The 27,150-nt window shown below is 48.7% G+C and overlaps 1 protein-coding gene and 1 long non-coding RNA gene across 5 annotated transcripts; one reads left to right on the plus strand and one right to left on the minus strand.

Annotated features, from left to right (window-relative positions):
• Positions 1-4,257: 4,257 nt before the first annotated feature.
• EDDM13 (epididymal protein 13) lies at positions 4,258-18,282 on the minus strand. 4 transcript variants are annotated; one of them, XM_045440404.1, is made up of 12 exons: positions 18,159-18,265; positions 17,968-17,976; positions 17,548-17,574; positions 14,538-14,555; positions 12,888-12,893; positions 12,053-12,061; positions 11,457-11,465; positions 11,079-11,105; positions 10,148-10,174; positions 7,897-8,024; positions 5,896-5,933; positions 4,258-4,573 (listed from the first exon to the last, which is right to left on the minus strand). In XM_045440404.1, the coding sequence occupies exons 1-12, from the start codon at positions 18,229-18,231 to the stop codon at positions 4,549-4,551; spliced, it is 396 nt and encodes a 131-aa protein (XP_045296360.1). In that variant the 5' UTR covers positions 18,232-18,265; the 3' UTR covers positions 4,258-4,548. The 4 variants fall into 4 exon arrangements, with proteins under 4 accessions (XP_045296360.1, XP_045296359.1, XP_045296358.1 ...); XM_045440403.1 differs by lacking the exon at positions 4,258-4,573 and having other exon boundaries at positions 5,850-5,933; positions 18,159-18,276; XM_045440402.1 differs by lacking the exons at positions 4,258-4,573; positions 5,896-5,933 and adding an exon at positions 6,962-7,223 and having other exon boundaries at positions 18,159-18,282.
• On the plus strand, positions 5,881-8,888 carry LOC123577956. Its single transcript, XR_006702166.1, has 3 exons — positions 5,881-5,990; positions 8,532-8,677; positions 8,843-8,888. It is a non-coding gene; the product is annotated as an uncharacterized LOC123577956 (long non-coding RNA).
• Positions 18,283-27,150: the final 8,868 nt, after the last annotated feature.

Consider the following 27,150-nt stretch of genomic DNA (forward strand, 5'->3'; position numbering starts at 1 on the left):
CCTCTGACTGGTCAGTTTAGGGTGCTTTCTTTTCTTTCTTTTTTTTTTATAGTTTTGAAAGATTTTTTTTTTTTAATGTTTATTTATTTTTGAGAGAGAGGCAGAGAGTGAGCAAGGGAAGGGCAGAGAGAGGGAGACACAGAATCCAAAGCAGACTCCAGGCTCTGAGCTGTCAGCACAGAGCCTGACATGGGACTGGAACTCATGAGCCATGAGATCATGACCTGAGCTGAAGTCAGTCGCTTAACCAACTGAGCCACCCAGGTGCCCCGGGTGCTTTCTTTTCAGAAAGTGCTCAGAGACTTCGCTGCAGGTCGTTCACTCGTTTTTACTTGCTCCCCATTTGTTTTGTTTGCTCCGCACTGGTTGGAAACCTAGACTTTCCATGTCAAGCCTGCCTCCAGGCAAACTAGGTCCCTTTGAGCTCTCAGGAGCATCCCACCTCCCCCTGCCTGCTCTGGGCCTTGATGACAGGTTCGTGCTATCCGTTGATTCATCTAACAGGTCGTTATTAAGTGTCTGATAAATGCTAGTGCCAGGGAGACAGCTATGACCAAACAGGGAGCTGGCCGCAGACTTCATGTTCTGAGCAAGTAGAGAAAGAAGTGAACCCATGTTTTTCAACCTCGGTATAATTGACATTTGGGTCTGATTATTCCTTGGGGTGGGGGCTGTCCTGTGCATTGTAGGGTGTTGAGCAGCATCCCTCTGCCCACTAGAGGCCAAGAGCAACAGCCTCAGCCCTCCCAGCAATCTTGACAACAAAAAAGGTCTCCAGACACAGCCAAATGTCCCCTCGGAGGCAAACTCAGCCCCGCTGAAGAACCACTGCTTTTTAAGGGGATTTCCTAGGGGCACCTGGGTGGCCAGTTGTATAAGCATCTGACTTTGGCTCAGGTCATAATCTCATGATTTGTGAGTTTGAGCCCCACGTCAGGCTCTGTGCTGACAACTCAAGGGCCTGGAGCTTGCTTCAGATTCTGTGACTCCCTCTCTCTCTGTCCCTCCCCTGCTTGCATTCTGTTTGTGTGTCTCTCTCTCAAAAATACATAAACATTAAAAAAGAAATTAAGGGGTTTTTCCAAGCACTGGTCCTATTTTCACATAACTTGGGCACCTCATAAACTCTCACCAGGTGATTAAAATCTGATGTCTGGGTATTTGAGGGTTGCTACCAGAGTGGATCTTTAAGGTTCTCATCACAAGAAAAAAATTATGTAACACATGTGGTGATGGAGGTTAAGTAAACTTATTGCAGTGATCATTTTTCAATATATACAAATACCAAATCATGTTGTACACCTGAAACTAATAGAATGTTATATGTCAATTATACCTCAGTAAAACTTGGGGGGGGGGGGATCTGACATTGATTGCTGAGATGAGCTGGCATATTAACAAAACTCAGTTTTAGATAAAGTTTAAGAGAGCCCCACTTCACCACCACCAGCACTACCATCAAAGGGAAGGTGATTGGGGGCGCCCAGGTGGCTCAGTCAGTTAAGTGACTTCAGCTCAAGTCATGATCTTGCAGTTCGTGAGTTCGAGCCCCACATCAACCTCTGTGCTGACAGCCTGGAGCCTGCTTGGGATTCAGTGTCTCCCCCTCTCTCTGCCCCTCCCCTGCTTGTGCTCTGTCTCTTAAAAATAAATAAATGTTAAAAAAAATTTTTTTAAGACGGGAAGGTGACTGGATGTACAAAGGTCATAAAGATACGCGTTCTTTTTATTAAAGTAGCAACCCGGTCCATATGCAAATTGCTGTAAGAAATGATGACAGCTTCCTTGAGCTCAGACACAGTTGTGCCAACCCAGTGAAACCCCCACCCCCTTTAATTCAGGATTTTAGTTGACTTGGAAAACTAGTTTTACATGCTCAAGTAGTCACTGGGGCTCAAGCATGTGAAATTACCCTCAGTGTGTGCAATCACCCTCTGAAGAGTATAGTCAAGCCTTTGTTTCCTTATTGACTGCCTTCCCACTCTTCCTTTAAGTGGATTTCCCACGAGGGGGACGGGAAAGGTGGCATCCTATTTGCCAAGAACAAACATAATCACATTTTGAGATAGAGAAACCGAAGAACTCCATAAAAACCTGCTGCTTGCCCCTTTTCTATTCTTGCTAGGGCCTGCACCCCCAACTTCACACATGCTTCGTATTGCAAATAATGTATGTCCTCCTTGTAGGGGACAAGGAGTTAATCACTTCTTTGGAACTGGCAAAATCTAATGAAGGACCAGGGGAAAATGACCCAATAAAGCCGTCATATGCGCATTCTAGACCTCTACCACTGGGGCTAAACCACTCCACGCCCAGATCTGCCTCCAGGGAATAACACCTGAGCCCTGGTCTTTGCTCTAACCAGTTCCTGGATGCCTGAGAGGACCTGTAGTCCAGACCACAATCCTCAATAAAAAACCCCGAACCTCAAGCAAAACCGAGGCTCTCACCTTCCTGAGTCTCCTGCACACTGTGTCTATACCTACACTCTCTCTCTACCTTCAATAAAGTCTGCTCTCACAGCCTGCCAGCTCACATTTAGTTTCTATCCTGTGCGCAGCCAAGGACCCTCTTGGCTGGTCCTGGAGGACCCCATCTGGGTCCTCAGACTGGCCTGCTGGCAAGTGTCTCATCATACTGGACAAGCCCCAACTGACCGTGAGATCATGACCTGAGCCAAGATCAAGAGTCTGGTGCTTAATGGACTGAGCCACCCAGGCACCCCAATCAGATGCCATTTTTTTTTTAATGTTTATTTTTGATAGAGAGAGCATGTGAGCAGGTTAGGGGCAGAGAGAGAGGGAGACACAGAATGGAAGCAGGCTCCAGGCTCTGAGCTCTCAGCACAAAGCCAGATGTGGGGCTCGGACCCACAAACCCACGAACCGTGAGATCATGACCTGAGCTGAGTTGGACACTTAGCTGACTGAGCAACCCAGGTGCCCCAGCAGACACGAGTTTTAAGTGATGTTCCCCATCCTCTCTCTCAGAAGCATGGCTGGTGTCCAGGGCTTCGGAAAGCCCATGGCAGGCACAGTGCTTTCTAAAATGCCTAAACCAGGGCTCCTGGCTGGCTCAGTCAGTGGAGTGTGTGACTCTTGATCTCAGGGTTGTCAGTTTGAGCCCCATGTTGGGTGTAGAGATTCCTTAAAATAAAATAAAATCTTAAAAAAATAGCAGAACGACAAAAATGTATTAAATTCGAATGGGTTAGACAGCTGTAAGAATGGACTTTTTCACTTGTTTTAGTCTAGAAAATTTCTACCTTCCAACCACTCTGCAAGAATGCTTGTCGTTTTGCTCCTCCTTGAAAGGACAAATTGAACACTGTAGGTCTGTAGACACATACTAACAACAAAACAAAAAAAATAAAAAATAAAAATAAAAACAAAACTTCGGTTCCATCAGACCAAATGAGTGTACATTTGTATGTCTCAAAGTAGTTTTTTTTTTTAATGTTTGTTCATTTATTTTGAGAGAGATAGCATGAATGGGGAAGGGGCAGAGAGAGAAGAGAGAGAGAATTCCAAGCAGCCTCCCCGCTATCAGCATGGAGCCCAATCTGGGGCTTGATGCTATGAACAGTGAGATCCTGACCTGAGCCGAAATCAAGAGTCAGACGCTTAACCAACTGAGCCACCCTAGCGCCCCTTAAAGTAGTTTTCATTAGCCATTTTAATGAACTTTGTGATGAACAAATGACCGGTTCTGATCATGATAATAAGAGGGCTTCTACTCTGTCAGTACCCCCATTTTGCAGATGACAAAATGAGGTACCGAGAGACAATAACTTCCCCAAGGTCACAATCCAGTACGGGGTGGCACCGGGATCTGTACTCAAGAGACCCGTCTCCTCGTTAGAGCCCAAGCTCTCAACCAGGACGATGGACATCCTCAAACATGGGCAAAAGTCCACGCAGGTGGGACAGTTGGGACATAGCCTAGTCTCGAGATCACTACATCTTCAGATGCCTATTTCTTCATTTGGGAGACCTAAATCTTTACACACACACACACACACACACACACACACACACACACACACAAAGACTTTGGAATGAGTCAAACCTGTCATCTGTGTGACCTTGGACAAGTTATCGATCCCTCTGGGCTATAGTTTCTTCACCTGTAACAGGGACAGCATAACAGAATTCTTCATGGGGTGATTGCCAGAATTAAGGGGTATACATGATTCTTGGCCCCTCCCCCCCCCAAGGTATTAATTCTCAGTGTCGCATGAATGGAAGAACTGAGCCCTCACGGTCTCAATTAGTGTACATTTAATTAGTGAAACAGTGGGGGGGGGGGGGGAGGTGGGAAGAGGCCAGGGACAGCGGTGTGGAAAGCCCCTTAAGGGCCCTCGCTCGCCCTGGGTCCACCTCCTCAGGACCCTCAGGGACACTTTCCTGCAGAGACAGGTGTCACCCCTCAGAGGACCCAGTCCGTCACTCTCCAAACTGGCGGTCCCGGGCAGACAGGGTTCTTGGAGGAGAGACTAGCGGGCAGATGAAGGACTGGCGACCGCCCAGAGGGGACGGAGCAGGGTCGCTAGAAAGAGCAGCAGGGGTCGTTCCTGGGGGAGGGAAGAGGGCGGGGAGAAAGGTAGATGTGCCTCGCTCTGCGCCGCCGCTCGATGGTTCCACCGACTGGAACGCGCGCGCGTCCCGGGGTCTGAGCTGAGGGGGCTCCACCTGGTCACTCCCAGCAGGTGCCTCCCCCTCCGAAGGGTTCCTGCGACCACGCGGAGGGAGGAGGCCGCCCCTCCAGTTCCGTCTGTCACCGTCCGGCCTTCCAGGACACTCACCTGATTGCCAGTCACCCTCCAGAGGGCGCTCTCCGGGACCTCGAGGACCTCCCCCGCCGCAGCCCGTCTGTGCCCCGGCAGCTCGGTGACCCCGGCCCTCCGTGACCCCGACCCCTCGAGGTGCTCGCCCCTCCGTGACCCCGGCCCCTCGGTGTGCTCGCCCCTCGAAGACCCCCGCCTCTCCGTGACCCCGGGCCCTTCCGTGACCCAGCCCCTCCGTGATCCCAGCAGCTCTGTGCGCCCTCCCCTCTGTGACTCCGCCCCTTGATGACCCCGGCCCCTCGGGGCGCCCGCCCCTCTGAGACCCCGCCCCTCCGTGACCCCGCTTCTCCGTGACCCCGGCCGCTCTGCGCCCCCGGCCCCTCCGTGCCCCCTGCAGCACCGCGCCCCCGGCTCCGGTACCCCCAGCCTGGCACACTGGAACCTCGCCAGGTTGGGGCAGGGAGCGAGTGTACAGGGTCTGCTGTGCGTGCTGGGGTCCCCGGGGTACATCCGTCCGGAGGACTTGCTCCCAGAGGGTCTCACAGCGCAGTGCGGGGGTCCTCAAACTACAGCCTCCCCCACTTTTTATAGGTTTTTAAAACAGGTAAAATCCACATGGCATAAAATTCACCATTTAGCCGTTTTAGCTACTCAAGGATCCACCATAGAATCGTCACTCAACAAAAGCTTGCTGAGCTCCCCAATCAAGTTCAACAGCAGCAACCCCGCGGCCAAGTGTGTACCCGGAAGAACCGAAAACAAGTGTTCAGACAGAGGCCTGGACACAGATGTCCACAGCAGCCCTATTCACAACTGTCAAAAGGCAGAAGACACCCCAAATGCCCTTCTGGGGGACGTATAACGAAATGTGGTCTCGCCGGCCGATGAGGTGTACCCAGACTGCTCGGCCACCGTAAGAACGGACACGTGACCCCTGCCACCTCCTGGATGAACCTGGAAAGCGCAAAGCGTGACACGGGCCACTTGGTGTGTGGTTCCACGTCTATGACTCTATCCGTCCAGAACCGGCCAAGCCACGCGGACACAGAGAGTTGAGTGGTGGTTACCAGGGGCTGGGAGGAGAAAATGCCCTTCTGGCCGTCACGTACCTGATGTCCACTGCCGTGCTGCAGGAGTGACAGTAACACTTGGGTGGTTGACGAGGAAGTGAACCGGAAACAGAGAAAGAAACAGGAGGGGTGAGGTAGGTCAAGTTCCTCCCCTGGCTTTCTCCCCTTCCCTGTTGTTGTGACACCCTGAGGGCCTGCTGGTCTATCGCCCTCGCCTCCCACCTTCTGTCCCATCTTCCAGCCAGCTCTTCCCATCCTCATCAGTAACGCCGTCCTCTCCCCTGGGGTTTCTCAGCTTGATCGCTACTGACATTCTGAGCTGGATCACTGTTTGTTTGGGGGTAGCTGGCCTATGCAACGCAGGATGCTGAGCAGGATCCCTGGCCTCCTCCCACTAAAGGCCAGTAGCACCCCGTCCCCAGTCATGACAGCCAACAGTATCCCCAGATGCTGCTGTGCCCTCTGGGGGGCAAGGTTACCCCACTGGAGAACCACCGGTCTAACCAAGGGCCCAAGTCTAAGCCTGAGGCTCATCTCGTTGGTGCCATTTTCCTCGTCCCTCACATGCAATCCTAGCATTTTTATTTTATTTTTCAGAGAGAGACAGAGCGTGAGCAGGGGAGGGGCAGAGAGAGAGAGAGAGAGGGAGACACAGAATCCGAAGCAGGCTCCAGGCTCTGAGCTGAGCTGTCAGCACAGAGCCCTACGAGGGGCTCAGGGGCTCGAACTCAAGAGCCATGAGGCATGAAGTCATGACCTGAGCTGAATACTGACGCTCAAAGGACTGAGCCACCCAGGCGCCCCCCATTAGCACTTCTTATAGAGGTGGTCTTCCTCATCTCCACTACCTCATCACCAGGTATTCTGCCGGCCACTCGGCCCTCATTCTCTCCTCTCTCTGCTTCCGCTCTTGCCCTGTCCTCATTCAGCACCCAGACTGACCCTTTCCTACTTGACGTCACATCTTGCGGATGGCTCTCCACCAAACTTAGAATAAAACTTCCTTCTCGCCATGGTCTATGGGGCCCCTTTGTGACCTGGACGCCCTCTGGCTCTCCCAACTCATGCAGACTTTCCTTTGGTCCCTCAGAGGCCCACAGTGCAGTTCAGCCTCGGGGTCTTTGCCTTGCATGTTCCCTTTGCCCAGGACGGCTGTCCCTGCAGCTCTCAAGGCAGGCTGCTTCCGCCAGCTCAGCTCGCCTTTTCCAGTAAAGCAGCCCACCGCTTTGCCTGCTCTGACAGATCCCCTGATTCGCTCCCTTTCCTGGAGCTCACTGTTTTGTTTCTGTCCTGCCCCTATCCTGTGAGCTTGTGGGGTCCAGGGACCTTGTGGGGTCTTGTAGTCCCGGCATCCAGCAAGGGACCTGCTGCATGTGTAAACATTTGAGTTTGCGGATGAAATGAATGATTACTGGCCATTTCTTGCAGGTAATACTCCCATGCCTCCGCCCCCCTAACCTCTACCCCCAGACCTCTACTTACTGCTTGGTAAATGACTTGGTCCTTAAGAACCTACCTTATTTACATGGAGAGAGAGAGAGAGAGAGAGAGAGAGAGGGAGAGAGAGAGAATGAATGGTAGTATTTCAGAGGAGTCTCTGAGGCCGTGTTAGTGCAGAAGGGAGTGTCTCCTAGCCAAGCCTGGTGATGGAGGGATGGAGGCAGGGAGTGGAGAGAGACAGTGAGGGAGGGGTGATTCGATTTACAGAGTGGGGGGGTCTTCCTTCCTACCCCTTCCCTTGCTTGGCACCTCCTTCACTCCCTCCCTTCTCTGTGCCCTCCGTCTCTGTCTCTGCCATCCTTCTTCCCTTTTCCCTCCTCCCTACCCCCTCCCTTCTCCCTGCTCCTCCCTCCTCCCTGGTCCCCCTCCTTCCTGCCCCCTTCCTCCTCCCTCCTCTTTGTCCCTCCCCCCTCCCTGGTCCCCCTCCTCCCTCTTTCCTGCCCCCACTCCCTCCTCCCTGCCCCCCTCCCTCCTCCCTTCCCCTCCCTCCTCCCTGCCCCCTTCCTCCTCCCCCCTCAAAGGTAACAGGCTCCTTCTTACCCAGTCTCCTTTGTTGTAGGACACAAACAGGAAGGTGACCATCATATAAGTGCATTTCAACAAGTTCCATCTGGCCCGTTTCGTGGGTGGTTTCTTGGTGGAGGTGGCAGTGGCTAGGGAAATCTTCCCTGGGAGAAGCCGGTGGGAAGGATGCACGCTGAGGATATGCCCGTCCCCATCCAGAAATCCCTGCCCTTCCGAAATCTCTGTTCCCAGCACAAGTCCCCTCCTGACCTCTCTGCCCCACATCTCCACCTGATGCCCTGAACTGAAATTTTGGTCTCCTGCTGCCGGTTCCCATCCCTCCTGTCCACCCGACAAGCAGCCAGCTACACGTGCTGTCCTCCCCGATTCCTCACCAGCCTCCTGCTCACCTTTCTGTCCCTCAAGCCTCCTCCGGCCTCCATGAGGGTGCCAGGAGGGTCTTTCTAACACCCAGATATGAGCATGCGGCCTCCCCGCTTCAGACCTAATGTGATTTTCACCTCCCCAACGTCCTTCCCTGCCCTTGTCATCCGAAACATCTTGTTCAAGTATTACATACAGAGAGCCCCAAATTTTTGCAATAAGCCTTTTAGGACCCTGTAGGTGCAAAGTAACATCTATGTAAAATGAGTTTCCTTTCTGACTTCCAGGTCCTTTCTCTTGCCTGGATAGGACGTGAACAGGATGGAACACCCAGTACGATGGGCAATAGAAGTGGTGACCCGGAAAGCCGTCCATTCACGAGCTGGGGGCTGGGAAATCTGTCACGATGTCCGCATCGAACAGGTTGTTCCCTGTGAGTTTGCGGGGGGCTTCTCTCTGTCATATGGAGATGTTCTCTCCATCCCTGGTGTGCTGGGATTTTATTTTGTAACCAGGAATGACTGTTGGATTTTATCTTTTTTTTTCCTGTATCTGTTGAGATGATAATATGATTTTTTTCCCTCTTTATATTAATAAGGTGGGGATTCCAGGGGTACCTGGATGGCTCGGTCAGTTAAATGTCCAACTTCGGCTCAGGTCATGATCTCGCAGTTTGTGGGTTCGAGCCCCACATCAGACTCTGTGCTGACAGCTCAGAGCCTGGAGCCTGCTTCGGATTCTGTGTCTCCCTCCCTCTCTGCCCATCCCCTGCTCATGCTCTGTCTCTCTCTCTCTCTCGCTCTCAAGACTAAATAAACATTAAAAAAAAAAAAAATGTTCCCTGTGTGGTTTTAAACTATTTTGTGGCAGTGTTCCTAGAAGTGGTTTTCTTTATATTCATTTCCTTTGGCATTCTCAGAGCTTTTAAAATCTGTTGCTTGATGGTTATTTTTTTATCAGGACACAAAATTCTTACCCATTAACTCTTGAGCTATCACTTGAGCTTCATTTTCTCTTGCTTTTCCTTCTTAAATTCTCATTTCACATGTGTTACAAATTTTCACCAGTTCTCATAAGTCTCTTATTTTATGCTTTTTTCTATTTTCTTTAATTTTTTTAAAACTGTTTATTTATTTGGAGAGAGAACGAGAGAGAGAGAGAGAGAGAGAGAGAGAGAGAGAGAGAGAGAGAGCTGGGCAGGAGCAGAGAGAGAGAGAGACGGAGAATCCCAAGCAGGCTCCACAATGTCAGTGCAGAGCCCTGCATGGGGCTCGAACTCAGGAACCGTGAGATCATGACCTGAGCCCAAATCAAGAGTCAGACGCTTAACCTACTGAGCCACCTAGACGCCCCTTTTCTGTACTTTTCTATTCTATTCTAAGTGCATTGTTCTGCACTTAGAATAATTTCTCTTGACCCATTTTCTAGCTCACTAATCGTGCTTTCTGCTAAGCCCAACCCCTGAACTCTTCATTTCAGTTACATATTTTCAATTCTAGAATGGCCATTTGACTTTTTTTTTTTTTAAAACAAATTATAACTCTCTGGTGAAATGACTCATCTATTTTTGTGAACTTAATAATCATAAGCTTTTTTAAAGTGCTTATGGCCAAACTCTGGGTCCCCTGGAGGCTCGCTCTTATTGCCTGGTTTCCCCTCTCTTGGTTTTTTGGCCACGCAGCCCTGACGCTCGGGACTTACGTGTTATTTCCAGGGGGAACAGGAATGTTTCCCACACCTACCTCAGTGGGTGGGGCCTCCTTGGCACCCACGAGTGGCACAAAGGAACAGAAGGCTTTGGATGCCCTTCAGAAGGACGCCTTCGCAGGTACTGGAGCTGTGCCCGCGGTTACCTGGGGTCTTCTCCATGGGGCTGTTGGATTTTAGCGGATCCATGACTTACCTGCTTCCTTGCAATCATTTGTTTCTTCTAAAGATGAACATGGAGGAGGAGGAGAGGAAATCAGTAAGGGAGCTTGAGATGGATGGATAAGGGCTTCTAGTGCCTGGGGAGGGAGGGGGATGCAGTGACCTCCTTGGTCTCCTTGCTGTCCCTCGGTTCCCAGCCACTCTCCTCCCTCACGCTGTTCCCTGCACTGTTCCTAGGCACTCTCCTCCTTTGTGGCCTGTGCACGTGCTGTTCCCTGTGCCTGGAGCACTCTTGTGCACTCGACTGGCTCCCTCCTTCAGGTCTTTGCTGAAATGTCACTTTCCATCATCACCCTCTAAACGCCTGTCAACGTGTCCCAGCTCTATTTCCCTCTTCCTTTCTCCAGTGTTTTCCTAAGACTCATCAACATCCAACAGACTCTTAACCCCCTTCTTTTTTTTTCTTTTTTAACGTCTATTTTTGAGAGGCAGAGCACGAGCAGGGGAGGGGCAGAGAGAGGGAGACACAGAACGGAAGCAGGCTCCGGGCTCCGATCTGTCAGCACAGAGCCCCATGCGGGGCTTGAACCCACAAACCGTGAGATCATGACCTGAGCCGAAGTCGGACACTTAACTGACTGAACTACCCTATTTATTTGTTTTCTTTCTCTTCTCCCTGGAATGCAAGGTCCATCCAGGCACAGATTTCTGTCTGTTTCGTCCCCTGCTATCTCCCCAACGCCTAGAACAGGACTTAGCACAGAGGAGATAATATTAACCAGCATTTGTTGGATGAATGACAAAAATGTTAAACCATTTATGATGGTAACGATGAGGAGAGAGCGTAGGGTTTGGTGATATCTAAAGGCTCTTCCAACACTAATTAAAAAAGCAAAGAGCTCTGTGTTTCTGTGCACAGGAGTGAGAACAAATAGTGGGACCCAAACAGCACAGCCACTACTTACCGCTTAGCACCTGGAGGCTCAGCAAACCTAAGGAAGACAACACACAGACTGAATTACAAAAAGCAGCATGACAAGTGCTCTCGGGTCAACAGGTTCAACAGGCTCGCCACAAGCTAGCTCTCCTCCGAGAAGCCCTGCTGGGTTGCGGGCACCTTTTCTCCTTGCCACCGTGGGCAGGACGTTGATCCATATTGCATAATAACCACCTGTCCCCCAGTAGACTATGAGCTCATGTACAAGTCTGAGCATGTCAGATTCATCTTTGGGGTTCCCACCGCCCTGCATGGTCTTGGCATATACTGAAGTGTCGAAGAATATTCTCACTAGACAAGATATTCTCACCAAAATCCCAGGGCATGCATGGAGTGAGATTCTTACCTAGGATCTCTGAGGTCACCCATCCAGGTAAAAGGGTGGTCCCAGGAGGCAAGACCATGGTGGCAGACAAGGTCCAGAGTGTTGAGTCCATGGGGTCATGAGCGAGGAGGCCATAAAGAGGAAACAAATCACCAGATAAGAAGATGGGGAGACTGGGAACGCATGAGGACAGAGCCCAGGTGGCTTGTGGTGATCAGTTAGGACTTAGCAGTGAGCAGGGGAGACCTTTGAAAGCCTCGTTGTCTGGGTCAGAGAGGAAATCAAATGGCTTAAGGGACTTGCATTGGGTCAGGGTTAGGCTGGGCAGGCAGCCACCATCCCTCTCCATGTGTTTAGTGTCCCCATGTTGTCGGCACCTTGCACACTTTGGGTGAATAATGCCTACTTTGTGAACAAGTTGTGGGGAGCCCTGATTTGGTTCCCAGAGGATACCCCACCTTTTTGAAAGTCAAAGTATTACAGCTAGTTTTTCAAGTCCCTGGGTTAAAAAAAAAATTATCCAAGAGATGATCCCTGGCTAGGAAGGGACCCTTTAGCAGAGATAAGAAAGGGAACAAAGTGGAGGATGGGGGAGCAATGTGAAATAAGAATCTTACGTTTCAATACTGTTGCGATGTGAGCAGCAAGGAGAGAATCCAGAAGGGGTCATTGGGCAGCGACAGAAACAGAGAAGACGACAGAAACAGAGAAGACGAAGAAGGTGTTAATGGTTCCTTCTTAGCTCACCCCACCCTGATGGTTCTCAAAAGAGGCCCGCCCATAGGAGGGAAAGGAGGGTATCCCCCAGATTTCATGGGATGCTGTGGGGACCAGGGTGGGTTGCTTTGACTTACACTTATCCCCTTTGGAGACACATTTATCCAGGTGGCTAGAATCCCTGGGTACCATTTTCCTTGGGGATTCATCCCCCAGAAATTAAGAGGATTAACAGCAAAGGATCCCCTTGACCCATTTTTTATCTCATCTATCTCCTGAGGGTCAGGTGAGAGACAGGTGGAGGAAAGAGTAGGCTACACTCTCAAGATCTCTTTATCCAGCAGCTCTTTGCACACATACACAAAACTCAATACATCCTTGTATTCTATGGCAGTGGTCGTTGGCTTTTGAGAGTCTGATCAAATCTGGGGACCTTATATGCATATGTGCTTCCATACCCAGTCACACCTGCAGCCTCAACCCACCTGAGTCCCAGACACCCTCTCTCAGTTTTCCCTGCAGCCTCAGGGGTCATGTGGACCCCTACAGTTCGTCCCGTAGGGGTGGGGCAGTGGATTGTGGGGCAGTGGATTGTGACCTCCCTTAGCAGAGGGTGTCTCTCAACCTGGTCGCTGAATCAAAGAGAACAAAGATCCCCTTCTCATTCTTGTTTTCTATACTTCATAGCACCCAAATACATCCCAGTTACCCCTAGAAAAGGGAAAACTAACTTACCTTTCACTGTAGGGCACCGCAGAACCAGAAGTCAGGACATCAATATGGAAAAGAGAGAGCAAGACAGTAGGATAACATTAATACCTCCCCAAGTACACTCCATTATTCCTTCATTAAGTAATCTTAAAGTTGCGTTTAACTTTTTATTGTGTACTATTTATAGACTCACAAAGTATTGCAAAAATAGTACAGAGGGGTCCTGTGTAACCACCATCCAACTTCTCCCAATGGTGGCATCTTACATGACCGTAGTACTGTATCAAAACCAGTAAGTTAACATTGGCACAATACCAGTAACTGGACTGTAGAACATACTCAGATTTCATCAGGGGTTTTGTGTGTGTGTGTGTGTGTGTGTGTGTGTACTCCCTTTTGTTTTAATTGTATTTTATGAAATACCTAGCTATCTCACGGTCATAGGGAAGCTATCTTAAAATAATAAGGATATCATTACCTTGCTCTATAAGTGAAAGAAGGGAGATTCATACAGTTCCTAGGGGTCTCTAGGAGAGCCAGACAGTGACCCAATGCAGGTGGGTACCAGTGAATCCCCACCTCTCATTCTCAAGGGGCGAGTAGAAGCGGGACTTGAGGCTGATACTGGAGATGAAGGGGGGAGCACTACTTTATTTGTCCACTTCACCCCCATAAATCATGATGGGCCCCACCTAAACAATCTGCTTGTTGAGTTGAAGTTGGTGGGTCCATATGTGTATTAAGAATCAACACCTGGGAAGCTTATTACAAACAAGGAGCCTTAAGCTCCACCCCAGATGTCCTGATTCGTTAGGTAGATCTGAGATGGGCTCTTAATTTTAATCAAAGTCTCAGAGGTCAACAAACATCTTCTGTAAAGGGCCAGATAGTATCTATTTTAGGCTTTGCAGGCCACACAATCTGAGTATGACTACTCAACTGCTTTGCCAACCAGAAACCAGCCATAGAGGATACATAAACGAATGTGTGTGACTAGGTGTCAATAAAACTTTATTAAAAAAAAAAAAAACCAAAGGCAGCGGGCCAGGTGGTAGTTTGCCAACTGCTACTCTAGTTCATTGGTTCCCAAACCATCTGAATCACATCACCTGAGAAACCTTTTGAAAGAACAGATTTCAAGATCCCTTTCTTTGGTATTCTCATGCCAAAATTGCAGGTGGAATACAGAAATTTGTGTTTTGTTCTTTCAAGTTTCTGATTATCGCTTGTTTGGGGAACCACGTCTTCTAACCTAGGCTTCATCTGGCTCACAGTGCCGTTATGAGACAGAGATAGATGCTCCAATATTATTTCTCTTTGACTCCTTCCAATGAGCAAAAGTACCATGCATTAGCAGTTGTAGGGAACATTCTTTTCCTTTAAGAAACATTTGTGTAGCCCAACTGTGTCCCAGACCTTTCTTCTAGGGCAAGTCTTTGCCTCGGAGGAGCAGGAGACATGTACCCTTTCCCACCTGTCCTTCTCCCCAAGAGGCAGTTGCTAAACATCTGCCGGGACACTGCAGCTTAGATCCTTCGGTGGAATCTGCCTGTACTGATTATGCTCCTGACCCCAGGCCAATATCTAAACACCAGGGTCTGCACCCACCCTTGCCCACAGAAAGTTACGAGTATGATCTCAAGGACACAAAGTCAAAATGGTCACAGTACTCACTTTCTTCTTCTGTCCTATCTGGAGGGGAGAATGCAGGCAGCCAGGTTCCGAGGGAGGTGTAGGGTAGAGAGAGACATAGGCATTAAGAGTGGGATCCTAGGGGCGCCTGGGTGGCTCAGTCGGTTAAGCGTCTGACTTTGGCACAGGTCACGATCTCACGGTTCGTGGGTTCGAGCCCCACATCGGGCTCTGTGCTGACAGCTCAGAGCCTGGAGCCTGCTTCGGATTCTGTGTCTCCCTCTCTCTCTGCCCCTCCCCTGCTCATGCTCTGTCTCTCTCTCAAGGAATAATAAACATTAAAAAAAAAAGACTGGGATCCTAAACACCAGCAAAGGAGTGTCCCTGACTGGTCAGAAGAGAGCAGTGGTGGAAAGACCACTGGGGATGAGACAGATGAAGACTCAGACTCCACCGTTTGCTCCATCATTCCCTCCCACAAATCTTTTTTTTCTTTTTTTATGTTTATTTATTTTTGAAAGACAGAGAGCGAGCAGGGGAGAGGCAGAGAGAGAGGGAGACACAGAATCCAAAGCAGGCTCCAGGATCCGAGCCATCACCACAGAGCCCGATGCAGGGCTCGAACTCACAAACCGTGAGGTCATGACCTGAGCGGAAGTCGGCGCTCAACCGACTGAGCCACCCAGGCGCCCCATCTCCCCCACAAATCTTGGAGGAGCATCTACTATGTGAGGACACACGAACAGCAAAGCGGGAAAGGTCCTTATGCTCAGGGAAGCAGTGACAAGGGTCATCTATGGGGTACAAGCAGGGTGAGTGTGTTTGGGTAAACCTGCAGGGGGCAGGGGGAGCCTGTAAGCCGGTGGTGGTGGCTGACCTTGTGGGGGTGCCAGGGAAAACGCCCTGGAGGCATCGCTGCTGTGCCTGAAACCTGAAACGTGATTGGGGTTAACCATGTGACGACGCTTGGAAGCAGGGAGAGAAAAGCATCCAGGCAGAGGGAACAGCATGGGCATGGTCCTGGGTGAGGAGGAGCCCAGGGCTTTGGAATGATAGCGAGAGACCCACACACACACACACTCACATAGGGACACGATGATATAAGATGACCACGGCACAAGTGTATCTGGAGCAGAGCCTTGTAGGCGATTTGAAAGCCCTCAGACTTCATCCTGAGAACAGCCATGCAGCACTGAAAGGCTTGGACACGTGTCCAAATCTCGGCTGTACAAACACTAGCTTTGTGATCTTTGGCAACTTACCTCACCTCTCTGTGCCTCAATGTCCTTGTCGTAAAAATGGAATTCTAACAGGATGACCAGGCATTCAGGCTTGCCCGGGACCGGAGGGGTTCCCAGCAGAGAGTGTTTTCATGCTAAAACCAGGAATGTCCTGGGCAAACAGGGTCACTTTAGATGATGATGGCGTCTACCTCTGTTCTAAGAGCTAAAGAAACAATGCATGCGGAGCCCTAAACACACACTGGCTTTGTTAAGGTGCTTAATGAAACTTTTGTTAGTTGCCACTTTACTCCTGATAGTCTACGTCTTTGTGGACCTCAGTTTCCCCAGCTGTATACTGGGTCACATGATCTCCAGCCCCGTGAGCCTATGACTCAGATTGAGGGTATTACACCTAATAATGGCTTTATCACATTGATCTTCTGCTTCCCGACAGGTGCTTGGCACTTGGAAGAAGAAACACATTTTACTTTTTTACAAAGTGCAGCTGCCCTTCCAAGGAGGGTGGTCTGGTCCACAGAGGGCTGATGTGAATGGATTATCTGAGGACGGGAGTCAGGGAGAGCTGAATTATTTGCCCCGCAGGCAATGCAGGAGGAAGGGAAGGAGAGAGGGAAAGAACCCCCACTGATGTCCAGTCTCTCCATTTGTACAAAATGGGGACCCATTTTCTTTCAGCCATCCCACCACTGAAAAATCAAAAAGTTATATAATTCCCTGTGTGACCAAACGTGTGGAGACATAAGCATTCTTGTTGGCTGTTGATGGGAGTGTAAATCTGTTTATCCTCTGTCCAAGTGTCTTATTTTATTTTATTTTATTTTATTTTATTTTAATTCTATTCTATTCTATTTTAATGCTTATTTGTGTATTTATTTTTGAGAGAGAGACAGCACAAGCAGAGGAGGGGCAGAGAGAGAGAGAGACAGACAGACAGACAGACAGAATCCGAAGTAGGCTCCAGGCTCCGAGCTGTGAGCGCAGAGCCAAACGCGAGCTTGAACCCACGAACCATGAGATCATGACCTGAGCTGAAACCAAGAGTTGGACGCTCAACCAACTCAGCTACCCAGGCGCCCCTCCTTTGTCCATATTTTAAATGCCATTGCCCTTTGACCCAGTCGTTTCCCTGTTAGGAGTGTATCTCACACATAAGTACATGCAAACATGAGAAAATCCAAAAAGTGCAAGGATATTGTTGTAGCACTGCTCACAATGGCATAAACATGAACTGAAGCAAAACTGAAACGAAAATAAGAGGTAAACAAAAGTCCCGTAAACAGAAAAGACCCATTAAATGACGTGAGTCAGTGAAATATCATTCAGGTATCTGAAGGAAAGAGATGAGTTCTGCCACTGAAATGCATACCCTCTTTAACCCAGACGGTTGAGGATATCCATACATATGTGTTACTCTTTCTGGTTAAGAATAAACCAGAGACTACTCATAGCTGTTTCTAGACAGACCTGGGACAGGATGAGGAGATTCTGACTTTTATTTTATGTCCCCTCAACTTCTTACACATGCATATACTATTTTTTTTTTATATAAATCTACAGCATAACAATTACCAGGGAAAGTTCCAACTGTGCCATACGGCAAGAAAAATTTCTATCACCTTAAAACTCAGAGAAACAAAATGGGACTGGATGCTCTCTGAATGGTTCTTCCCAAATGAATAGGACATAAAATAAACAAATTGATAATTACACACTTATTTTAAGTAAATAAATAACCTCAATGACTCTGTTAAGTCTGCGTGTCCTTGTAGACAAGAGAAACACCCTAAGGATATAGGCTCCCTACTTACCGTCCGTTGACAACCTGCTCATCATACCTGAAGAAGAAGATATACCACATGGTATGCAAGTACAAGACAAAGAAATATTCCTAATTAATGGATTTCTCCAACTCAACAGATGTAACAACCTCTCTTCTTTGGGAAGTATGGCTACGGTGGCTCAGGCATGATTTAGGGTGTCCCCCAATACCCACCACTGTCCCTTTTCCCCATCTTCACTAGCCTGCATGTCAAATATAATCTGTTTATTTGCGTCTCTTCTCTACCAGCATCTGAGTTTCTCAAGGACGAGCATCTCTGATCCATCTCTGGGTTCCCATCACCCAAGGATGGGTCCAGGCTCATAGTTGATGCTTAGAAATTCATGCTCAAGGTTCGCCCACCAAAGTTCACAGTCCAAAGCCATCACGAATGTGGCATGGTATTTACCGAGGATTCCTGGCAGCAGCCCATGCAGAAGAGGAGTTGGCAGCCAAGGTCACAGACGCGGTACAGAATGGCGGGATCGCGGAGATGGCGCCACAGACCAAACATAAGATGAGATACTGAGGGTCAGGAACGGGCTGGGGAGCAGGGTCAACCATGGGTCGTGGTGGGCGGTTAGAGGCTGAGACCCAGACCTCTGTGAGATGCTGGAGTCTCTGCATTTGATTTTGGAGGGAGCTTCAGTGAGCTGGGGAGGGGAGGGACCATTCCCCCACCATGGTAGGAAGAGATGGGGGAACAAGCCGTTACTGACTCCAGAAGTGCCCAGTCTTTACTTCCGGTGACTTCATGCCACCCCCCTCAGATCAGACCGTTGGCCCCATGTTGCCTGTGAAGATCGCTCAGGAGAAATCATGGGACTTTTGACACCTCATGCAGCTGGTAAGTGAGTGCAAGAATTCAACCTCAGAGCTCTCCGACCTCCTCTGTAAACCCCTACATCCTCATCTGCAAAATGGGGATGTTAACACCCATTGTGGGGTTGGGGTGAGGTTTCGTACATACCAAGGGCTTCTGCTGTTTGTTGGGGGAGGCTTCTGTATTCTGTATTCACAAAATGACCCTCCATATCACTTAAAGTAATCAGGTAGTAACTTGTCGTCAGGAGTATTGGCATGGGAGTTGAATGTGACATCCTGGTTATATGTGTTACTAACCGGGTGATCCTGGGCCGCTCACTGAACTCACAATGCCTCTGCAAAATGCAGATATTATGTCCCCTTTGGAGCTGTGGCAACAATGAAGGAAGAATGCATACAGAGGGGTCATGGAACTTAACCTAATTCCTGGCCCAAGGCATGTTAGAAATAGTAATATGTTGTAAGTGATAATAATAATTGCATTTGTATTTAGAGATGATTGTGTGTGTGTGTGTGTGTGTGTGTGTGTGTGTGTGTGTGTGGTTGGGAGAGGGGAGGAAGGGATATGGTATTTTGTTTTCAAGATATTCTATCTAGTACTGGAGTTGTTATGTTTCTAGATTGGGAGCCGGGCTGCAGCCAGGAGAAGAAAGACAGCAGAAATTACCCTCCCTCTGACACGGGCAATCAAACCGAACTGAGAGAGCTGGAACAAGAGTCTTACCTTTCAGCACTGTTGATGTTCAAGCAGCGGGAAGGAGAGGTCCGATGGTGGCCGGCAGGGGTCATTTTCCCAATAAAGGTTCAGAGAGAATACAAAATCAATCAAGTCGTCCTGTGTACCTCATGGCACCCCATAGGTCCCAAGACGGGATAAGGAACCAGAAAGAGAAGCTGTGACCCATTCTAAGAGTCCTGGACCCCTTTGGAGACACATTTACCCCAAAGTCAAAACCCCCCAGGGATCCCAGCTGCCTGGGGCATCCAAATTCTCCCCATCCATCTGAGTTTTGGGAGGTTGGCTGAAGGAACCAATTATCATCCCCACTTTTCAACTGGAGACCAGGAGTGTTAATACTTGGGAAAGAGGGAAGCCTGGCCACCCTACACCATATTTTTCTTGTCTAAAACCCACCAAATTAAAACATGCAATCCAACCCAATTCGGTTGTACTTTTTGGAGCATGTCACTGATCCTACTGAAAATCTGATCAAATCTATGAATTCCATATTCCCAGAAAACCACACCAGTTCCCTGCCCTCTTTCTCTCTCTCTCTCTCTCTCTCTCTCTCTCTCTCACTCAGTTTTATGCAAGATTACAAAGGCTCTCTGAAGTCCATCTATTTGCCCCCTTGGATATGCAGATTCTGGGTTTGGAGCTTGAGTTGGGACTGAGAGCATCTCCCAGAATCTGCCTTGGTTGAATGTGGTGGTCAGAACTTTTGTCTCTTCCTTTTGCCCCCTTCTCTGGGTTGAAGGGCTCCCTAGTGAGGTAGGGAGAAGGAGATGGGACTTACTTACGTTTGACTAGAAAGGCAACAGAACCAGGAATCGGTGAATTGACATGGAAAATAAAAGCAAGGGAGAGAATAGGGTTAATGCTAACATCACTTATCTCAGTTAATTTATTTATTCCTTCTTGGAGCATTTATCTGCCTTTACCACTTAGAGTCATGCCCTGCCCCCAAGACAAAGCCTGTGTGGCAGACCGAGTCCCACCTTTCCCCAGCATTCCCTGAGGGGTCTTGACATAGGAAGGAATCTGAGAGGAGTTAGTTAGCTGTGGGAATACAAACTTGGGGGTTCACACAGTTCTTACTTTTTTCTTCAATGGCCACTGGATGCAAAAGTGTCAGCCATCCGCATGCCAACAGGAGCAGGAAGGAGGGAGAGAATTTGGTGTTAGATCACTGTCACGATCAAGAGGACAGATAACCCATCCACTACTCAGGTCTACCCACCATCCATCCATCATTCACCCAACCAACACTTATTTGGCACAGACTCTGACCACTGCCATATGCTTGGTGTTGGTGATGTGGGTGACTCAGACTCCGCCCCTGCCCTGTAGGCATTTGCAGCACCGCCTGGGGAGAGAGGTGTTGGTCCAGAGTTAAGATATCTCAAGCCCTGCTCTCACAGAACTCGTGACCTATGGATTTCTTTTTTTTTTTTTTTTAACATTTATTTTATTTTTGAGACAGAGAGAGACAGAGCATGAACGGGGGAGGGCCAGAGAGAGAGGGAGACACAGAATCTGAAACAGGCTCCAGGCTCTGAGCCGTCAGCACAGAGCCCGACGCGGGGCTCGAACTTACGGACCCCGAGATCATGACCTGAGCCGAAGTCGGACGCTTAACCGACTGCGCCACCCAGGCGCCCCGTGGATTTCTTGAACTTCCTACAGACTCTTCCCACATAGCGTGTCCCAAAGAGAACTTGTGGTCATCACCCTCCCGCCCATCAAAAAGTGATGTTATTTTTTGTTAATTAAATATCTATGTGTTCACAATGATATAAGTAACTACTCGAATAGATAAAGAGAACATATGGGTCAGCTCTTTCTTACACAAGAATTCCAATTAATACATGTAGAAGGAATACCGGAAATAGAAAATCAGCACAGAGCAACTACCACCATGATCATTTTTGCTGGCAAGGTCCACAGGTGGATGCTATAATTGGTGGGCAAACGTTTGAGGAGAAACAGGATATTGTGCGTAGTCTCCCACTATCCCCGCCCCCCGCGATGTTCATTAATTACAATGAGGGAAATAGTTACTGGACTGTGGAGAACCCTGGCAGACACCACCTCAACCAAGTGATCAAGGTTAACATCGCAGGTAATGACACACATCAACATCCTTGAAGAAATGCACACAGAAGGGCATAGCACCACTTCTGGGACTTTCCTGCCCAAACTGCATAACCTCCATGTGATCGTGAGATAACCTCGGACAAGCTCAGAACGGGACATTCTTCAGAGTGTCTGACCAAGACTCTTCTTGGGAAGGGTCAAGGTCACGAAAGATTGGCCAAGTCAGCCACGAGTTCTAAGGACTAAAGGCGAGATTGGGGAGACGTCATGACTTAGTGAGATGTGGGCTCCTGGACTGGATCCTCACTTGTGGGCAAACTAGTGAAATTTGAATACAGTCTATAATTTAGGTAGTAGTTTTGCAGTGGTGTTGAGCTCCTGGCTTTGATCACTATACTAGGTTGGGTAAGATGGTAACATTAAGGGAGGTTGGGAGAAGGCTGTTTAGGAACTCTAGTTGTGTGACTTTTCTCTACGTCTAAAATTACTTCAGGGGCGCCTGGGTGGCTCAGTCGGTTAAGCGGCCGACTTCGGCTCAGGTCATGATCTCACGGTCCGTGAGTTCGAGCCCCGCGTCGGGCTCTGTGCTGACAGCTCAGAGCCCGGAGCCTGTTTCAGATTCTGTGTCTCCCTCTCTCTGACCCTCCCCTGTTCATGCTCTGTCTCTCCCTCTCTCAAAAATAGATAAATTAAAAAAAAAATACCTTAAAATTACTTCAAAATAAAGTTAAAAAAATCAGTTGTAGGGGCGCCTGGGTGGCTCAGTTGGTTGAGCATCTGACTTCGGCTCAGGTCATGATCTCACAGCTCATGGGTTCGAGCCCCACGTCGGGCTCTGTGTTGACAGCTCAGAGCCTGGAGCCTGCTTCCATTTCTGTGTCTCCCTCTCTCTCTCTGCCCTTCCCTTGCTCATGCTCTGTCTGTCTGTCTGTCTGTCTCTCTCTCTCAAGAATAAATAAAACATTAAAAACAATCAGTTGTGGTACATCTTGGTTACGGGTAGCCTCAATTATCTAACTGCGAAACTGAATGAATGAATGAATGAACGAACAAACGAACGAACGAACGAATGAAATTATTGCAGTCTTTCTTCTCTCTTTCCCTAACCTCCAGCCTCATCTATCATTCAGTCTTATATACCCTTGCTCCTAGATACCTCCGATTCCTTCACCTCCGCACTGAGGATTGCAACCATCTCCTACCTGGTGTCCTTGCTTCCGTTCTGGTTCCCGACCAATCTGTTCTTCAGGACCAACACTGATCATTTAAACACACACACACACAGACACACACACACACACACACACACCTAAATATGACATTCCCTTTCTGAAAGCCTTTCAGCAGCTTCCTGTGGCACTTATAATATCCACATCCCTGATCTGACTCACAAGACCCCGTGTGTGCTAGTTTCTGCCTTCTCTCCACTCTTATGTGTAACAATCCCCACCCACCATGCACCTCTCCCTGTCCACCTTGCTCCAGACACACTGGCTTCTCTTAGATCCAGGAATGGACCCAGTGTCCTCCTGCCCCAGGACCTTTGCACGTGCCAATTCCCCCACCCTGAACCATCTCCCTAACTCTGATGTTAGCTCCCACCCACCATCAGCGTCTTGCCTCAAATGTCACTTATCCAAAGAGGACTTCTCCCAGCGGCCACACTGTGATGTGCTTATTCATGTAACATGCAAATTCCATGAAGATGAGACTATGTCTGTCTTTTTCACCCACTGCGTTCCCAGCATTGAGCACAGGGAACGAACCAGGAACTCAACGACTATTTGCCGGACAAATGAGGCAATAGGAACTCAGCTTTGTGACAAGACTCTCAAGTCCTCTTTCTAACATATGGTGTCTTTATATTGTAAAGATCTGGGGTCTTGGTGCACCTGGGTAGCTCAGTTGGTTAAGCGTCCGACTTTGGCTCAGGTCGTGATCTCACATTTTGTGGGTTTGAGCCCTGCACTGGGGATGGAAGGGCAGAGCCTTCTTGGGATTCTCACTCTATCCTCCCTCTCTCTGCCCCTCCCCTGCTCATGCTTTCTTTCTCTTTCTTTTTTTTTTTTTTTTTAATTTTTTTTTCAACGTTTATTTATTTTTGGGACAGAGAGAGACAGAGCATGAACGGGGGAGGGGCAGAGAGAGAGGGAGACACAGAATCGGAAACAGGCTCCAGGCTCTGAGCCATCAGCCCAGAGCCTGACGCGGGGCTCGAACTCACGGACCACGAGATCGTGACCTGGCTGAAGTCGGACGCTTAACCGACTGCGCCACCCAGGCGCCCCAGCTTTCTCTCTCTTTCAAAATAAATAAATAAAAACTTAAAAAAATAAAAAGATCTGTGGTCTCGGTACAACTCCATAACCATGATAATGTCAACTCCCAGGCACTATGCAAATGTAACCTTATCAATGACACACAGAAATCCAATGGACTGGAGATTTTCATGATGCCCATTGGTTCAATGAGGACAGTCAGGCGTATTCAGGCAATGTCTCAACCCCAAAGCCACCAAGAGTCCCTGAGGAAGCCAGGATTCACATGCAAGTCTGTCTCCGAGGCAGGGCTACGGTCGGTACCCAGGACTCAGGCACCGACCATCTCCACCCAGGAAGAGAGAGAAGGGATGCTAACACCTGAAGCAGCGAGTCTGGCTGGACCGCAGGAAGCTATCCAGAGCCAGCCACAGAACCTGTCCACTGTAAGCAGAAATGGAGAGGAGACGGGGAGTGGGTGCAGGCATCACCTTCACGGGGAATGCAGGCTTCTGCCAGTCCCAGGAAAAGCAGAATCAGCAAGGGCATCCTCAGAACCAGCTCGGATCTGCGCATCGTGGGGTGGGATTTGGGGCGGACGTTCTCCTTCCAAGGCAAACAGGAACTCTGGTCACCCGCTGTCCTCCCAGACTCCCAGGGCAAAGCTAACTGCCCACACATGCCCTCCAGCTGGCCCGGAGGCTGGCAAGTACCCACACCTGGGCCCCTGCCGCCAGCTGCTGACGTAGGTGCTGCTCTTCCTGCCCACATTGCTTACTTATCTTAAAGCAACAATCTAGATAAAATGCTGGGCATCCTGCTTGCTATCCCATGCCCCGCAAGGCCAAATCCTGCCTGTCTCCTGTTATCATGGGGCCCATGAGCTAAGTGTTCTTTTATATTTTTAAGTGGTTGGGGGTGGTGGAAGGGGAGACAAAAGAATATTTCATGACAAGTGAAAACTGTGTGGATTGGGAATTCTAGCATCCAGAAAGAACGTTTTATTGGAACACAGCCCACTTATTTAGATACTGCAGGAGGACTGTCCTGCTCCAATGGCAGAGCTGAGTAGCGGTGACAGAGACCGTCTGACCCACAAACCCTAAAATATTTGCTACTGGATTCTTCACTGAAAAGTTTGAAACCCTGTCCTAGACAAATTGTAATTTTCAGAAAACCAAGCAAAAACGCCTGTCATACTTCTGATCAGAGGTAAATATTATTTTCACATTCTTGGGCATATACGTGTTCCAAACACTTACTAGCTATGTACCCTGCACAAGTTACTTAACCCCTTTGTGCCTCAGTTTTCTCATCTATAAAATGGGGGTAATGGTATTTCCAATCTCGTAGGTTGCTGAAAAGCTTAATTGTGTATATATCTATAAAACACATGGAACAGTGCATATAGTGTCTCTGTATGTATATCAAGAATGCAGGGGCATCTGGGTGTCTCAGACGGCTAAGCGTCCGACTTCTGCTCAGGTCATGATCTTGCGGTCCGTGAGTTCAAGCCCTGCATTGGGCTCTGTGCTGACAGCTCAGAGCCTGAAGCCTGATTTGGATTCTGTGTCTCCTTCTCTCTCTCTGCCCCTCTCCCCCTCTCTTTCTTTTTCTCTCTAAATAAATAAATAAACATTAAAAAAGAATGCAATATATGGACATATCATGATTGTACATACATTTAATACATGATATATGTGGTATCTTATGCATGCAGATCTTAAGAAGTGATCATGTCGTGCATAAAGTATTTAAAGTACTTTATTATACATGCACATTGTAAACTGAGCATTTCTCCAAGGCTTCAAATATTCATCAACTGCAAAGTTTTACAGGCAAAACTTAAAAGTTTTTGTCATAGAGGCACCTGGAAGCGACTGATTCTTGACTTCAGCTCAGGTCATGATCTCATGGTTCGTGGGTTCAAGCCCTGCATTGGGCTCCGCGCTGACAGCACAGAGCCTGCTTGGGATTCTGTCTCCCTCTCTTTCTGCCCCTCCCCCACTTGCTCTCCCTCCCTCTCTCTCTCTCTCTCAAAAGAATAAATAAACTTAAAAAGAACATTTTAAGTGTGGGAAAATACATTAAAAATTTCTCAAAATAGCAACCAAATATAATCCTGTATTACAAAAAAAAAAAAGTGCAGGCCTAGTGACTGCTCATGTTAAAGCTAACCCAATTTAGGGGCTGCCTGAGTGATTCAGTCCATCAATCGTCCGACTTCCACTCAGGTCACGATCTCATGGTTTGTGAGTTCGATCCCCTGTCCCCTTCTCCCTCTGCCCCTACCCGCTCACGCTCTGTCTCTCTCTCAAAAATATAAATAAACAGGGGCGCCTGGGTGGCGCAGTCGGTTAAGCGTCCGACTTCAGCCAGGTCACGATCTCGCGGTCCGTGAGTTCGAGCCCCGTGTCGGGCTCTGGGCTGATGGCTCAGAGCCTGGAGCCTGTTTCCGATTCTGTGTCTCCCTCTCTCTCTGCCCCTCCCCCGTTCATGCTCTGTCTGTCTCTGTCCCAAAAATAAATAAAAACGTTTGGGAAAAAAAAAAAAAAAAAAAAAAAAAAAAAAAATATATATATATATATATATATATATATATATATATAAAAATAAACATAAAAAAAACTAACCCAATTTAAAAATTCAATCAGCAGCAGCAGCAGCCCCCCCCCACCCCACCCCAGCTCTTTACAGGGAAATTAATGAAAACAGCTCAATCCTTCCATGCAGTTCCTGAAGCAATCCCAGAGCTTGGTCACGGTGGGAGGGATGCACACTGTGTCCCCATCACAGGGGCCGTTACTCCCACAGACTACACCCACACGGGTGGTCACATCAGCTAGTGTGACCTGCTTCTGTCACCGGGCAGTCTGGCCTCCTTACCCCAACTTCCAAAGAATCTCAAGCCAACGGCTAGGTCCTGCCATCGACAACCCACTTCCTAGGCTCGGGCTGGCTCTCTGCTCAGTTCCCACACACCTATCCTGGATGGAGGGTCCATTGGACTCTCTTGTCCCCCCCCCACCACTGAACATACGAGGGAATGATGAGCTTAAGAGATTTGCCCGGAGGGGCTTGCACTGTGTAATGGGAATGAGCCAAACTGTGGAATCAGAAAGCCGTAGGACCAAGCCTCAACTCCTCCACCTCCTGGTCTGTGAATTTGGACATATTATTTTTCCTTTTTGGTCCTCAATTTCCCGAGAAGTAGGAATGGAAGCATCACAGGAATAGCTAATGCATTTTACAGCATTGACTACAAGCCTGACACCCTTCTAAGGGTCTTGTCACCTAGTAACTCCTACAACCCTACAAGATAGGAACTGGTATGGGTCCCACTTTATAGATGACGAAACTAAGGCCTAGAAAGTGTAAGGTCAACACAAAATCATGCACCAAGTAGTCTCGGTATTGGGGATGCACCATGTCTGGCTCTAAAGAGTTTATGTTCTAGGGTAAGAAGACAAACGATAATATGACTTGGGTCCTGGTCATTGCTGCAAAGAAAGTCAATAAAATACGGTCATGTGGCAGAGAGTGAGGGCATTGAGATGCTCCGTCAGAGGGAGGTTTTCCGGGAAGGCCTCACCACGGTGGTGCCTCGGGTTTAGGTCTGAATGGGTGATGGTCTGGGGCAGGAGTATCTTGGATACAGCTTGTGCAAAGGCCCTGAGGCAGAAAAGAGTGG

Source organism: Leopardus geoffroyi, chromosome E2, assembly GCF_018350155.1.
Source record: "Leopardus geoffroyi isolate Oge1 chromosome E2, O.geoffroyi_Oge1_pat1.0, whole genome shotgun sequence".
NCBI classification, from domain to species: Eukaryota; Metazoa; Chordata; class Mammalia; order Carnivora; family Felidae; genus Leopardus; species Leopardus geoffroyi.